At 39.2% G+C, this 14,369-nt stretch overlaps 1 protein-coding gene across 23 annotated transcripts in view; it reads right to left on the minus strand.

Moving 5' to 3' along the window:
- Dmd (dystrophin) overlaps nucleotides 1-14,369 on the minus strand; it is a 2,110,831-nt gene that overhangs the window by 89,966 nt on the left and 2,006,496 nt on the right. For all 23 annotated transcript variants that reach the window (XM_063242792.1, XM_063242803.1, XM_063242804.1 and 20 more), the window contains one exon: nucleotides 8,808-8,882. In XM_063242792.1, the coding sequence (XP_063098862.1) occupies nucleotides 8,808-8,882 (75 nt within the window). The remainder of the gene's footprint in view (nucleotides 1-8,807; nucleotides 8,883-14,369) is intronic.

Here is a 14,369-nt window from a genome sequence, read left to right on the forward strand (position 1 = left end):
AGGCTGTATAGAAGGTAACGAGGCAGGAAGGTAGGGCATGGCTATAATTGGCTGGGAAAGTAGGCTGGGAACTGTTAATCCCAGGACACATGGGCAGAACAGTTCCCAAAGCACTGTACATGGACTTCTTGCAAGGAGTAGAGGTTTTACATAGGATGACCTAGTCATGAAGCCAGCGTGGGAAATATAAAAAAGTCAGCAGCCATTAAGCTCTCACTATTGTGTCTCTACATGATAGCTCATGTTTACCTATTTTTTTTTCTTTTCTTATTTTTACTTGACCCAAACTCACTCTGCAGAGGTTTTCTCCTACCTTTAATAAATGTGCAACTTTGCCACCATTTACTCTTGTTTCAAGCAATTCTTTGTTCAGGACAGAAACAACTTAGAAATCACCTCCAGAAGGAGATTTCAGCACCCAACACCTAGTAACCATACTTGAGGAAAAAAGAGACTGTTACAGATATCATGCCTTTCTACAGGGAGTTTCCATTTATGAAGAATGCACCAAGCAAACCTCTGCAATGTTAGAAAGTCAATGCACTTTGAGGTAGTTACTTGCACTCTACGCATCAACCTCCAAGAGTGCTGTTGGCAGCGGCACTCTACGAGGCATAGTGGCAAAAGGAATGAAAAGTGGTGACTTACTGAGTTGGAGTGTAGCCCTGGGTTACATAGTCATTCCCACTATTTCCTGTTAACAGGAACAAAGACCATCTTTTCCTGGTCATATCAGCAGAGAGATCAGTGAAAGCCATTGGGATTTGGTGCTGACCATAGAAAGGATATGCACAAAGATATAAGAAACCCCAACTAAGACTCTAGTTTGTGCTCCCTGGCTTCTAAGGGTTTTGTGATTTGTGCAAAGTGACAACACACAGGGATCTTGACAGGGCCCTTGCAGAGAGAGGACAATTGGGAGTTTGCACCTGGCCTCTCTGGACCCTATGCTGAGCCTGTGGCTGTGATGCATATCCCCATTCAGTGTTGTCGGTTTATTATATCCTGTTCCTAAAATGTAAATTTGAGAGCATTGTTTAGCAACTGAATTGCCTAACTGCCACCATTAGCGCAGTTAGCATCAGAAGTGAGATTGTTTATAAGACCACTAACTCATCCTTAGCTAAAAATATGACCAAGGCATTATGTAGAGAAATAAAAGATGATTCTGATAAAAAGGATGAACATGAACCTCAGTGCTGGTTGCCAAGCTACCCTTGGTTTAAAGTAGCACAGGCTGTGAAATTGGTTACTGATAATACAACTTTCTAGTGGATTCTGTAAGTGACAGAACCTGAATCTAAGGAGCTAACAAATTGGATTAGAAGGGAACTGCAAACTGATGGCAGGGCTGATAAAAATTCAATCACTTGGGTGCTTGTTAGCAAAAGTTAAAGTTCACAAACTCCTCTGGCAGCACTTCACTCTCTCTGGCCTGCAGGTGGAGTTCAAACCAAAGCAACCTGAGCAACTGTCACTTTTGACAAATGGGCTACACATTTGAGGCCAATTACAATTTAAAAAAATACTCAAACCCAGCATGGTGGTGTACACTTGTAATTCTCAGCACTCTGAGAGGCTTGAGGTAAGAGGATCCCAACCTGGGTCCCCCTGGGCAACTTCACAACATAGTGAGAACCAGTCTCAAAATACAAATAAACAAAAAGGGCTGTAGCTCACTGTGAATATCCTGGGTGCAATCATCAGTACTTGATGTGTGTAGGGAGGTGTTAATTTAAGGAGGTAACTTAGAGATGTTCCCTACTCAACCGCAATTTCCCATTTCAATGCTAAACCTAGTAGTAGTTCCTGGGCTAGGGTAGAAAGAAGATCCTCAAAGGTTGGTATTATTCCACAATAATGATGATTAGTTGGAAATGAGATGCAAAAGTCCCATAGAGATCCATGGAATGGATTACGTCTGCACCTGGGGCTGTCATAACTGTTTTGCTGCCTAGAGGGCAGAATAGCCCACTTTCTCTACACTAATCTAATCTGATCCCTTATCATTGGGAAAAGACCCTGCATGTCTTATTTTACTACCAGCTAAACATGGACTAGCCTGCTGGCTGAATCCTGGGGCCACACTTTGTATCTGTAGCAGGGAGGGTTTATACTGAAATTAATGGCAAAGGAAGAAAGGTGAGATTGTTGCTGCTGTGGGGAAGGAAGCCACCAAATAGGTTTCGAAAGGGGGAAACGGAATGTAATATTGGTGTCTGTAAGAATAATGTGTCCCCTTAAGCTTTGACTCAGATGCCCTTCAGGGTAAAGGACTCTGCTAAAAAACTTAACCCTTTAAAGAGGCAGTAAATGATCAAAGCAGTTGGACAACTTATAAATGAGAAAATGGGAATTTTGCCTGGGACTCTGACTCCATGATGCACTAATAATGAGGTTACGCCTTTTGGCTCTTGTTTCATTGACATATCAGTTATTAGGCATCTGTGTTAGAAAATACTCCATGGGACTATTTACCCAGTCAATCTTGAGTATAATGATTTATAACACTCTGAACGGACACCACTGTGGCCATTAATTATGATAATGAAGGTTTGAGAAAGTTAGTGGGTATGTGGTAGAAGGTTTGTATGCTCATCTATCATAATACTTCTTGTTTAAAAAACTGCTTTCTGCTCATTACTGAGTGAGAATAAATAAATGGGTGGAGGGATAACTGGGTCACTGAAAGAGAATTAAACTTGGACCTACTTTCCTGATGTTAAAAAAAACTCAGAAATTTTATGTGGATGGGTATGAAAATTTCTGTGGCATAGCCAAACCACAATCCATGTAGGATTCAGATTATTTTGGCTCGAAAGACAGTGTTTCTGTGCCTCAAATTTATTTCTTACTTATAGTTATGATGTCCAACAATGTATCTTGTGGTCAAAGTACACTAAATCACTTGAAATGACAGAAATGAGGAAGTCAGGAGCTGGACTAGGAATACTTGGCCAGGCAGGATTTGGTTTGAAGAAGAGCTAAATTGATAAAAGAGACCTCCTAGTAAAGGACACCTGAGGGCAACTAATTATAGGAGGAAGGATATGAATGGTAGCTTGACTAGAATGACAGGAAAGTGGAGTCAATGCTTATTGGAAAATAGAACCTGCGAGGAGATCTTTAACAGCCTAGCATCATGACTGAGGGCCAACTATTATCTCCCTAGCATGCACTTAAGAGCATTAGAGGAATTTTAAGCAGGTCTGTGGTATTTGCCCTAGGAAACTAATGGGTCTTGTTACAGCATTTTCTTTGGGGCACCAATATCTGTCAAACACTATACTCACAAAAATTAGTTTGGCTACGTCCTCAAAAATCAATCTTTGTTTTTCTCCTTTTCCCTTTGTGTTGGGGATTAAACCAGGGCCTTTGCACTGAGTTACTTGCCCAGGACTTTCTAAAATGCTTTATTTTAAGATACAGTCTTGCTAATTTGTCCAGACTGGTTTCAAATTGTAATTCTCTTTCCTCAGGCTGCCAGAATGCTGTGTTTATAGTTGTTCACTATATGCCCAGCCTCAAAATGTTTTTAATGTGAAATAAGAGACATGGCCTCTAATGTATATCAAAAATAATAAATGGCATATGTAAGAAGTAGATTCGTGTAGGGGAGACTGTTATGGTTTACACCTAGATAGATGTCCCCCCCCAAAAGACTCACACACTCATAGGTAGGGCTTTTGGGAGGTAACTGGATCATGGAAGTGTGACAATTCATCAGTGGATTAGTCTACTGATGAGTTCCTAGTTAAATGTGACATTGGTAAGTAAAGCCTGGTTGGAGGTAGTGGTTCACTGGGGGCCTAGCAAGGTCTGTCCCCTTCCCTACTCCCTTGATTGTGGTCTGCTTCCACTGACCACACAATGAGCGCTTTCTCCTGTGCATGTCCCTCTGCCATGCCAACCTGCCTTGGAGCCAGCCAAGCATGGACTGAAAGCTCTACAGACTCCCAGCCAAAATAAAGCTCTCCTCCTATATAACTTACGGGTTAGGGTAGGCAACTAAAACCTAGGGACAAACTAATTGTACTGCTCCTAGGACCCCGCTGCGAGGCCATCTGTGGCTGTGGCTCCATATCCTACCTTCAGTGCTGTTGTACTGTAGCTTTTTCTTACAACACACTGTAGATGTGTAATCCATGTTACTGTGGACCCCGTGAGTCTTCCTTCAGTAACTGAACCCTGACTAATACCATCTTAGTGCACTATCAAAAGGTGAGGGGCATTTACATAAAAGGGACCATATTTTTCTTGTGGTTTGTCAGAGTGAGGGCAGAAATGGAAAGTTCAACTTCATTCAGACATTTCCAGGCTGAACCACAGCTCTATGATATGTGATTTGCTTGCTGAACAGATGCAAATTATTCTCGATTTCTTGTTGTTTGCAGAATGTCACATTTATCAACTGTAGTATATTTAGCCCTATGGCTTGGGCTCTCTCCAACCCCTCCCCAACTAATAAACTAAATATATTTCTTTTGTTAAGTACATTTTCACTTCTGCTCTTGGAAGTTGGATCTATTTTTTTTTTCATTTTTAGAAGCCATAAACCTATGGAATATTATCAAAACCACAGAAAGAAGAAGAAAAAGATTATCTTTTTTCAGTTTTCACCAGAGCATCAGCCATATGAAACAGCTTTTAAGTTCTTTTTACCAAGATTTTCTCTTTGTCTCTGCTTTTCTTTCAAGTTTAATTTTCATTCATAATACACTAAAGATACTATAGTTAGGCAACATTAAATGGATTATAAACTGGAGACACCGTAGCCCAATGGTGATGCTCTTGACATAATTAGTGAGTCTTCTATCACAGATAAAATTGTGTTATTCGATATTCCACAATATTGAAACTCTGATAGGGAAATAAAAAATAAGATCAAGGGTTTAAGAAAGGTGGCAGTGCATATTTTCAAAAGCATCTGTAATTCAAACTCTTCACTGGCATCAGGAAATCACTGAGATAAGATCACTAATTTCCATCAAATTAAGAGCTAGTAGAAGGACCTTTGGTCGGAAAAGCTAGCCAGGGCAAATTTTATTTGCCTATACCACAGACAACAGGTCTTTATCATAGCTTTGCAGACCTGGAAAGGACAAAAGACCGGAAGGTAAACCTAAGCAAATATAAAATTAAGAAGAAAATCTTAAATATCCCACTGAAAAGTTACTAAGTAATATGGTCACACATTTTCAATAATAAAAGGATTGGTGAATTCTTCACTCTTCTTACTAGGCAAGGCACCCTCCTGGAATTCGTAGAGTTAAGTACCTATTTTAAATAAAACACCTAATTTTGCTAACCTTGAATTTTTTTCAAATATGAGAAGTTATGCTCCAAAAGAAAATGCTGAGAATTTGCAATCTGTTTTAAAAGTAAAATTTAAAGAAATCATTCTACATTCACAGCCTGACTTTATTCCAAGGTTTTCACCTCAGATGTCCAACATATTTTACAGTATCAAAATTTGCCCAATGTTTCTCAGAAATTTTAACATACATTGAAATGATAGGCAATAAAACATATGTGGACAGAATTTTCTTTAAACAAGAAAAGAGAATAATGCCTAAAGCCAGGGTCAAAGGATGGTTGTGGAAAGGGAAATCATTTTCAGAGATTACAGGTATTTCCATGTAATCTATCTCAGAGTTTCTTTTGTAGTATAACCTGGAACAGCTGTTTATCTCTTGAGTTTTAGGATCTTACAGGAATATGCTATAGCACTAATAACAAGTTTATCACTCTTCTTTCATCAAAAGATAGCAGTATCTGTGGAGTGGGGTGGAGTCAAGAAAAGAAAAAGCAGCAGACAATTCTGTACTTAGCCCCAACTTCAACCTACCTCAGCCTGCTTTGTGCCCACTGTGGTACATTAACAGATCCTTAAGGAACTTCTAGGTCCAGGAGTCTTTTACAAACCACTTGAACTTGGCAGCTACATAGCTGGAAAATGATAACTCCAGGCTATAAGCTCTACAGAAGTGGATGTCTTCATTGACTTTCATTCACAGATTTATTTCGTGAAAATATTGAGCCCTAGTCTGTGCCTGTTTTATTGTCAAGCACAGGAAATAAAAAGATAAAGAGGAAAGACCTACCTTCTCTGGCCAAATAATTCCACTTCTGGCATGTTTCCCCTTCTATGTAAAAACCCTTTACCAGTGACTCCTTGACTACCTTACTGGCAGCCTCTGAAGAGGTCCTAGCTGGACTGCTTCATTTCTAAAGACTTGGTGACCAAAGTTCACAGTCCTCCTCCCTCCTTAAGTTCAGGCACCACTGCAGGATGACATCAACACTTGCATAGAGGACTTGTGCCCCACTGTAGCCTCTCAGTCCCTTAACTTCCTACTCCACGTCTGCCACCTACTCAAAGTGTCATATCCTAGGCCACTGACAGCCAACCTTTTAAAGCTCTCAATGATATAAACAGACTGATGGGCACATGTGCCACAGGTTCGCCACCAGTGCCCTAGGCCTTACCACATGCACCATTCACTGAGGCTCCGTAACGTTGAAAAAAATGAGCCTCTAACTCTGCTGGCCCCTTCTCACTGCAACTTCTTGGCCGGCAGTTTCTTCATCACCTCTTCTTTCACCTCCCCTGAGCAGCTGTCTTCTAGATCTGTGCATCTCTTAGTTATCTGCTATCACCCCAAAGTCACAGCTGATCTTACACAAAAGATACCTGACGCACAACATTCAAACCACACTTTTGCCCCAGTCCTCACTTCTTGAGCCCAGCCATCCTCTCAGACACAGCATCTGGCTTCTGACTGCTGGCAAGTCCACCACTCAGCTAGTAGCTCAAGCCGAGAAGCTAAGAACATTCCTGGATTCTCCTTTACCCACATCATTCTCTTCCACCTACCACTGAGGACTAGCGAGCCTACCTCCTAAATATTTCTAAATTCTCTCCACCACTTATTTCCATGCCTAGTTTGTTAATTCAGGCCACCATACTACTGGTTTCTATCTGTACAGCAGGTCTCTCTCCTGTCAGTCACACAACCCCGTAATCTATACTTGGTTTCACAGCCAAATTTATTTTTCCAAATGAAAATCTGATCATGTCATCCCCTTGCCAAAATCTCTCTGACAACTCCCCAGTGACCACTAAATTCCTTAACTTTGGTTTTAAAGCCTTTCACAATCTGCCTCCTGCTGCTCTCTCCAAGCTAGTATTTTCCAATAGCCCCCATGGAATTACGTGCTTTCACCACACTGAAGTATTTTCAGTTGGAGTGCATCAGGCTTTGTTTGCACTCCAGGCCTCAGACCCTGAGTCTTTCTTCTGACCAGAAGAGTCGCCCTAAAGTGAGCTCTACTTCCCTCTCTGGACTCACCTAGCTTAGACATCACCAATTAGAGCACAGCAAATATTCTCTGAACCCCACTGCACACAACACACCATTATTCCACTAGGACACAACTAAGTGATGATGAAATTATCTTTTATTTCCCTCAGTGCTCATACAACCTAAAAATTGTGACAATGTCACATTATGTTTTCACTTCAATCATGGACATTCTTGATGACATTACATATTATCTACAAATTTAATAAATTCCTTGGCTATTTCTTTTACACTGTAAGCTCCTTCATGGTAGGGACTATGACTGTCTGTTTCATGGATATATCATCAATGCACATAGATGCCCGAACAGTATTACACTATAAACCACTTTTTAAATTTTTAGGTACAGTCTAGAGATTGAACCCAGGGTCTTTCCGCTAAACAGTATCACTAAGCTATATATATATACACACACACACACATATATATATATATATATATATATGGATGTATATGTTTGGTTTTGTGAAAATGTCTTAGTAAATGTTCAAATTGCCCAGGCTAGGCCCAAACTTGTGATTCTCTTGTCTCAGCCTTCAAAATGCTGGAATTATAGGCCTGCACGACCATGACCGGCTTCACTTTGTTGATAACAGAGTATGTATCTGATGAAAAGATTATACAATACTTTGGATTTCTCCACAGACATGATGAAAAAGAGAAAAGAAACGTAATCATTTTTCCTTTATCAAAAAATTCATCTAAATAGTAACATTCAAACACCTCTGTGAACTTGGTTTGGATAAAACAGTCATAACTTTCTATCACTAAATATACTCTGTAAGATGAAAAATACAGTGGCGGCATAGAATACAAGTTTCATAAAGATAATTACAGATATCGATGCCATTAATTACAAATGAAAAGTTACCAGTACCTTATCCATTTAACATCAGTAGCTGAGAAATAATCCCAGTGGAGGTAAACACTAAACCAAAGGTAGGTACTTCTGTATTTCCCCAAAAATAAGATGCAGCTAGAAAATATTCAGTCTTGAAAACTAGAGATCAAAAATACTGGCCCCAAGCAGCGTCTCCTCGCCTCTCACATGCCTTACAGAGTGGCTACTGAGCAACAGGATAGTAATGGCAGGTGAGGCAAAGTCAGGCTGATCAGGGCTGGCAGATTTGATCCTTCAAGGCTGATTATTCTCCAGCTAGGTCTAATTTGGGGGGAAAGAGGGGTTTTTTTTTGTGGTACCAGAGATTGAAGCCAGGAAAAAGACAAAAAAAAAAAAACAGGAACTCATGCATGTTAGGCAAACACTACCACTGAGCAAGATCTCCAACTCCAACACACTTATTTAAGGAATGAGTTCTATGTTGCAACAGGTCTTGTGCAAGCTAATTTATACCCCTGTTCAAGGGAAAGATATCTGCAACCCACTTGTTTTTTCTTTTTAAGCAAAATGAATAAGATCTTTAATTACTGATTAATACTTACAGCAAAGGGCTTTCTGCAGTCTTCTGAGCTTCATGGCAGTTCTATAGGCTGAGAACCTGACATTATTCAGGTCAGCTGAAGAAAAAGGGGAGGAAAAAGAGATCATTTGTTATTTCACAGCAGAAAGCACAAACAGAAGACCCCCATGATTTATCAGCAACCAACAACTACAAAAATAGGTTACAAAAAAACTTACATTTATGCACTAAGCTTGGGGAGGGGGCTGAAACTCTGTTGATCTGGCATTATGGAGGGGAAAAAAACTTTTTGCCCTTTGATAATCAGGAAAGCTAAGTTCTGTGAAGGACTATAGTGCCAGATCCTGCAGGACATTCATGTGGTCCTTGCTCCCAAAAGGGAAAAGAAGGGCAGATAGTATTTTTATTCCTAGACTACAATCTACATCCACTGTAGTGAATCTCTACTGTATAAGATTAAAGGAAACAACGAATACATGACCTAAGTACAGCCAGCAAACAAAGAGCAATATGTGACTTTTCTGGTTATAAAAGTTACACATGAAAAAAAGTTACACACACTCCCTGTAGAAAATGGTAAAATTAAAGGAAACTATAATGTCAAGTAAACAAATCATCCTTAATCCCATAATCCAAAAGATATGTACTGTTAACATTTTGAGCATGTTTTACTTGACACATGTATTTCTGTGTAGTTTGAAATGCAGCTGAAACTAAAATAAATTTAAATATTTTTCTTTTTTTAAACCAACACAAAATTGTAATATATTCATGATGTAACAGCATGTTTTAAGGACTACATCTATACTGTGGAATGGTTAGATCTAGCTAATTAACACACTTTACCTCATACTTACTGTTTTTATGTAAGAACACTTAACATCTATCCTCTTAGGGTTTTTTAAGAACACAATATGTAGTCATTAGCTATAGTCACCACACTATAGAACAGATTTCTTAAAGTTACTCCTTCTGACTGCAATTTTGTATTCTTTGGCCAACAACTATTTTTATATTTTAAGACACAATCAATGTAATATTTATCAGAGAATAACAGCTCAACAATTTATTCTACTCTTGTCTACATTTATCTCTCAAACCCTGACTAAAGTCACTTAGCAGGAAGTTATATTCAGAGAATGTCCTTAATTTAGGCTTGATACGTCCTTGTCTACATTTCTTTTCTAGTGTTTCTATGTATGTTTCAAAAACTCAGCTCCAAAAAGCTTGAAGAACCTCATCACCTACTCCTGTCATATTTCCCAGCAATTTAATATATAACCACTCTCTCAAAAAGCAGGTCTAATACATCTAGGGGACTGACGGAAAGGTTGAATAAATAAATGAACAGAAGAATAAAAAAATGACATATTTTAAAGCAAAAATCATAGTAGACATGATTAGCTGCTCTAATCAGAGGGTGCACATAAATCACTTCTAATGGTACTAACAAAGGACAATAATTTCATTCATATCCCAAGTCTCTTGGATCAACATTATTAGTTTTATGGTCTCTCCAGAAACCAAACATAAAAGCCTGAATATAAATTAGGGAAAATAAAATAATGTCTAATTTAAATAAGCTATTTAACATACATTTTTTTAAAAGACTCGCATAACCATATATAATGGTGATGATATGGAGCAACTAGAACTCTCATACACTGTTGGGAGAAATATAAAGCAGTATAACTTTGAGAAATCAGTTTAGCTGTTTCTTATGAATTTAAGCATATCTCTGTCTTACAACCTGATATTCTGTTCCTAAATTTTATCCAAAAGAAATAAATCACATGTCCACAAAAAGATCCACACATCAATGTCCACAGCAGTTTTATTCATACTTGCCAAACACTAGCAACAAAACAATAGGGTAATAGATAAACAATGAACACTACCCTGCAACAGAAAAAGAAATAACTATAGATAAAGCAACAATATAAACCGACTTGAAACACACTAAGCTAGGTATGCCATTTATACCAAAACTGTATACTAGGCAAAACTCACTCATAAGAGGAGATGGTAGCCTATTCTGGGGTCAGTTTAACTGGCCACAAAGAACACAAGGGATTTTCTAATTGGTTGAATTGTATTTTGATTGGTAGTTACACAATTGCATGTGTGACAAAACTCAAAACTTTACATTTAATATGGAAATGTCTTATGGTGTTTAAATTATGCCTTAGTAAATGTTAAGAATTTAAAAAAGAAACCTCATGTGGACAATACAACATGATGTATGAGTGTGTTAGCTTAAGCTACAGCTGTAGAGGCGGTCAGTTGTCTTAATCAGGAATGCACACTCCAGGGGTGGCTGGCTTGCAATTAATCAAAAAGTTTCACTGCAGAGGCAGCCACTGTTAGTGCTTTGGCTATATTTAGCTCCTATTACACGAGGGGTTTCATTAATTATCCTAATTAATGTTAGATGGGCTTGCACTGGTGATATCAGTAGTTTGCAAAACATGAGGATTGTTGAAAAAGATTTAGAAACATTACCTGGGTTTAAGAAGAATCTAGTAACTCCTACATCTTTTGAATAGTGCCCTAGGCTAGAGTTCAAACTACCCAGCTGAGGCCCATTGGATTCTTGGTTGTGTGATTCAATGAGATGATTGACAGAACCCTGCTGCGAGATTCATGACTGTCAAACTTAAGTGGAGGTCTCATTGAAAAATACAGATATGCCCCAGATTTCCTTATCTAGCAGGTCTGGGAATCTATCACCCTCCACCCACCCCTACTGTTTTTTTTGTTTTTAGCTGTAATGGAAATTAAAACCAGAGAAAAATGAACTACATCCCCAGCTTCTTTTATTTTGGGACAGGGTCACACAAAAGTTGCCTAGGCTGGTCTTGAATTTATAATCTTTCTGCCTCAGCCTCCGGAGTAGGCCTATACCACTTACAGGCCTATATATTCCACTGTGCCCTGCTGGTCCCGTCTGATGAACATCAACAAGGTATTCAGTAAGTTAAAGGCAATCAAGAGCATCTTGAAAGATATGCATAAGATCCTTCTCAAAGTGAATTAACTTCCCTGGACCTGTTCTTTGGTAAAGAGAGCTTAATTTTTTGGTTCTCTCTGATTTTCTTTGATTGTCTGCCCCAAGAGTCAGTTATTCCCTTGTTTCTTTTCCCTAGTTACCACTGTTTACTTTTTTGGGTGCTGTCAACTAATTCATACTAAGAGCTGTCTTGTGGTATTAATCTATAGGAAATCAATTCCTGCCTTCTCCTCTACACTGGAGTAACAGCATTCAGCAGTACAGTAAGATTTCTCTTATGCTTGCCAGTGTGGAGTAGCCTTCACACATACTCATAATTGAGTCCTTCTGACTCTATAAAATAAACAGTGCAGACACAGGCACTTATGGTCAAATGCAGATCCCTTTTCCCTGAATAGCAGCTTGTAGCAATATCCAAAAAAATGAGCTTCCTACCCCAAATTTTCTTTTACCTATTTACTTATGCTGTGTCAAGCAATCATCTTGGTCACTGTTATTGGCAAGAGGTTTTTCTTCTTTTTCCCTTTCTAAATCTCCCCTTTTCAACAGTCTCTTAACAGTCTTGGTTTCCTATTCTTGTCTTTCAAAACACCGAGATCCCTCTCTGATGACCCCGGTTTGACTCTGCTTTCCAATTCTCATGGTTCTATTCAGAATTCAGAATGGCCCAAATGAGCTCAAACACTCCATCCAAATCTCACAGTTCATATTAAGAATTGGCAAATTCTAGGAGCTAGGGCTCCAAATGGGAGAGACAGGAATGATCTGATTCTTTCAGGGTGTGGATCACTGTGCAAAAATATCCAGAGACAAACATCTGGAACACTCCTGCTGTAGCCACACTATCGGCTTCCCGAAAGCACTTCAAACTTTCCTGTCTTCAGGATCCTTCTAATTATGACACATTCTGCCTCCAGTTAATCCTCCCCGACACTCTTACATCACTGCACCTCCAAACCACTGTGAAGAACAAGCCTTCTGCTACCAGTTTTCTATGCACCACAGTCCAGCCCATTCTTGAACAGTGAGTCAGGAATACCAGAACAGAGAACATGGACAGTTCCCAACATAATGCTACGGAAGTCATCCAAGTACACATCCAGGAATCCTCAGCAAATCACAATGGATTTCTAGTGTCCTGAAAATCCTACTCAAGAGAGAACTGTCTCGCGTTGTTTAAGCCTGCAAGTGTTGCTAAGAATCTGCAGCACCACTCCCTCTGGTTTACTGCTGGAAGAGAGAAGTCTGCTCTCTGTGAAAGTGTACAGGATGCACACAGAAATCTCAAGATGTGACACAGCTGCAAACAATGATGCTGTCCTGGGGTGAAGCTTGAGATTGTGTAGCTAAAATATGTGTGCAGTTTAATAATACTGAGCCCCCAGTCCTGTGGCTCATGGGAGGCTGACCTCCAGTCTCTCTGACAGCTGCCTTTCCAGGACTCTGATCCAAGCTGTAATGAGCTCACTAGCTCCTAAGCCGGAACTCAAGAGCAGTGAGACTATCCAAGAAACGAGTTATACCATGTTTCCAAGGCAACTTTTTCCTTCAGAAGGATAAAACTGCTGAGCAGTATATTATCCATTCGATTCCCATTCTATTCAGGGCTAGTTCTAGCCTAGAAATAGTGAAATCTAGAAACTCAGGGAACAAGAGGAAATGCCAAAGCATCTACCTATTCTGGAGTTAATTACTAACTACTGAAATGATGGCTTATTCACCTACTGAGACACAAAACAACAGGTTTTATGCTCCTTTGTTTAGTTTATGAATTTTCTTGACTTTGCTAAGTACTCTACTTTTACAATGCTTATTTCACTTGAGGTAGTAGTGGAAAGTGTGACACTTAGCAGAAAAGAATGACAGGTCAGGTTCTGATCACAAATCTATGCACATTGGACATGCTCTTACAAAAACAGTGGGAAACAGCTGAGCATGTTAAAGTCATAGGAAAATCCTGAAGATATTACAGAAAGAAAACATTAAGCCCCTTCCTTCACGTTCACTGTATAACTGGTTTCTGCCTTCTAATAATACTGCCAAAACAGTTCTCTTTGAATAACCTCAGCTCTAGAATTTAAAAACAAGGGACATTGTAGTCCAGCTTTCCAATGGCTTGTGGAGATTTTTTGGAAAGGTCCAAAGGTCCTAACAGTATGCTTATCTGTTAGGTATAAAGAATGATAATGATCTCATAAACCTGATGAATGGAAAGGGTTGTATGGCCAAAGATTATTCCAACAGATAAATCAGTCCTGTGATTGTTGTACTGTCCTCTATTTCCCAGAAGAAATTTAATCCAAATCTCTCAGGTGATCAGGAGTGAAAAATAAAATTGAGAGGAAGTATATTTTTTGTCACAGTTCCAAACTCAGTGCTTGGCATTGAACTACCACTGTATGCCTAAAGAATTTTCCAAAGAAGACAAAAAAAAAAAATAGGGCCCTCTCCCCACCACCATCAAATCCCTCCTATAACAGGAAAGAAAGTGGATGAATTTAAAGTACAATATCCCTAACTTCACCCTGCCTACAATGTTCTCATGGTCTCATGACAGGGCAAATATTGTTGCGA

Source organism: Cavia porcellus, unplaced genomic scaffold (assembly GCF_034190915.1).
Source record: "Cavia porcellus strain 051 isolate PalLab524CR breed Dunkin Hartley unplaced genomic scaffold, mCavPor4.1 scaffold_33, whole genome shotgun sequence".
NCBI classification, from domain to species: domain Eukaryota; kingdom Metazoa; phylum Chordata; class Mammalia; order Rodentia; family Caviidae; genus Cavia; species Cavia porcellus.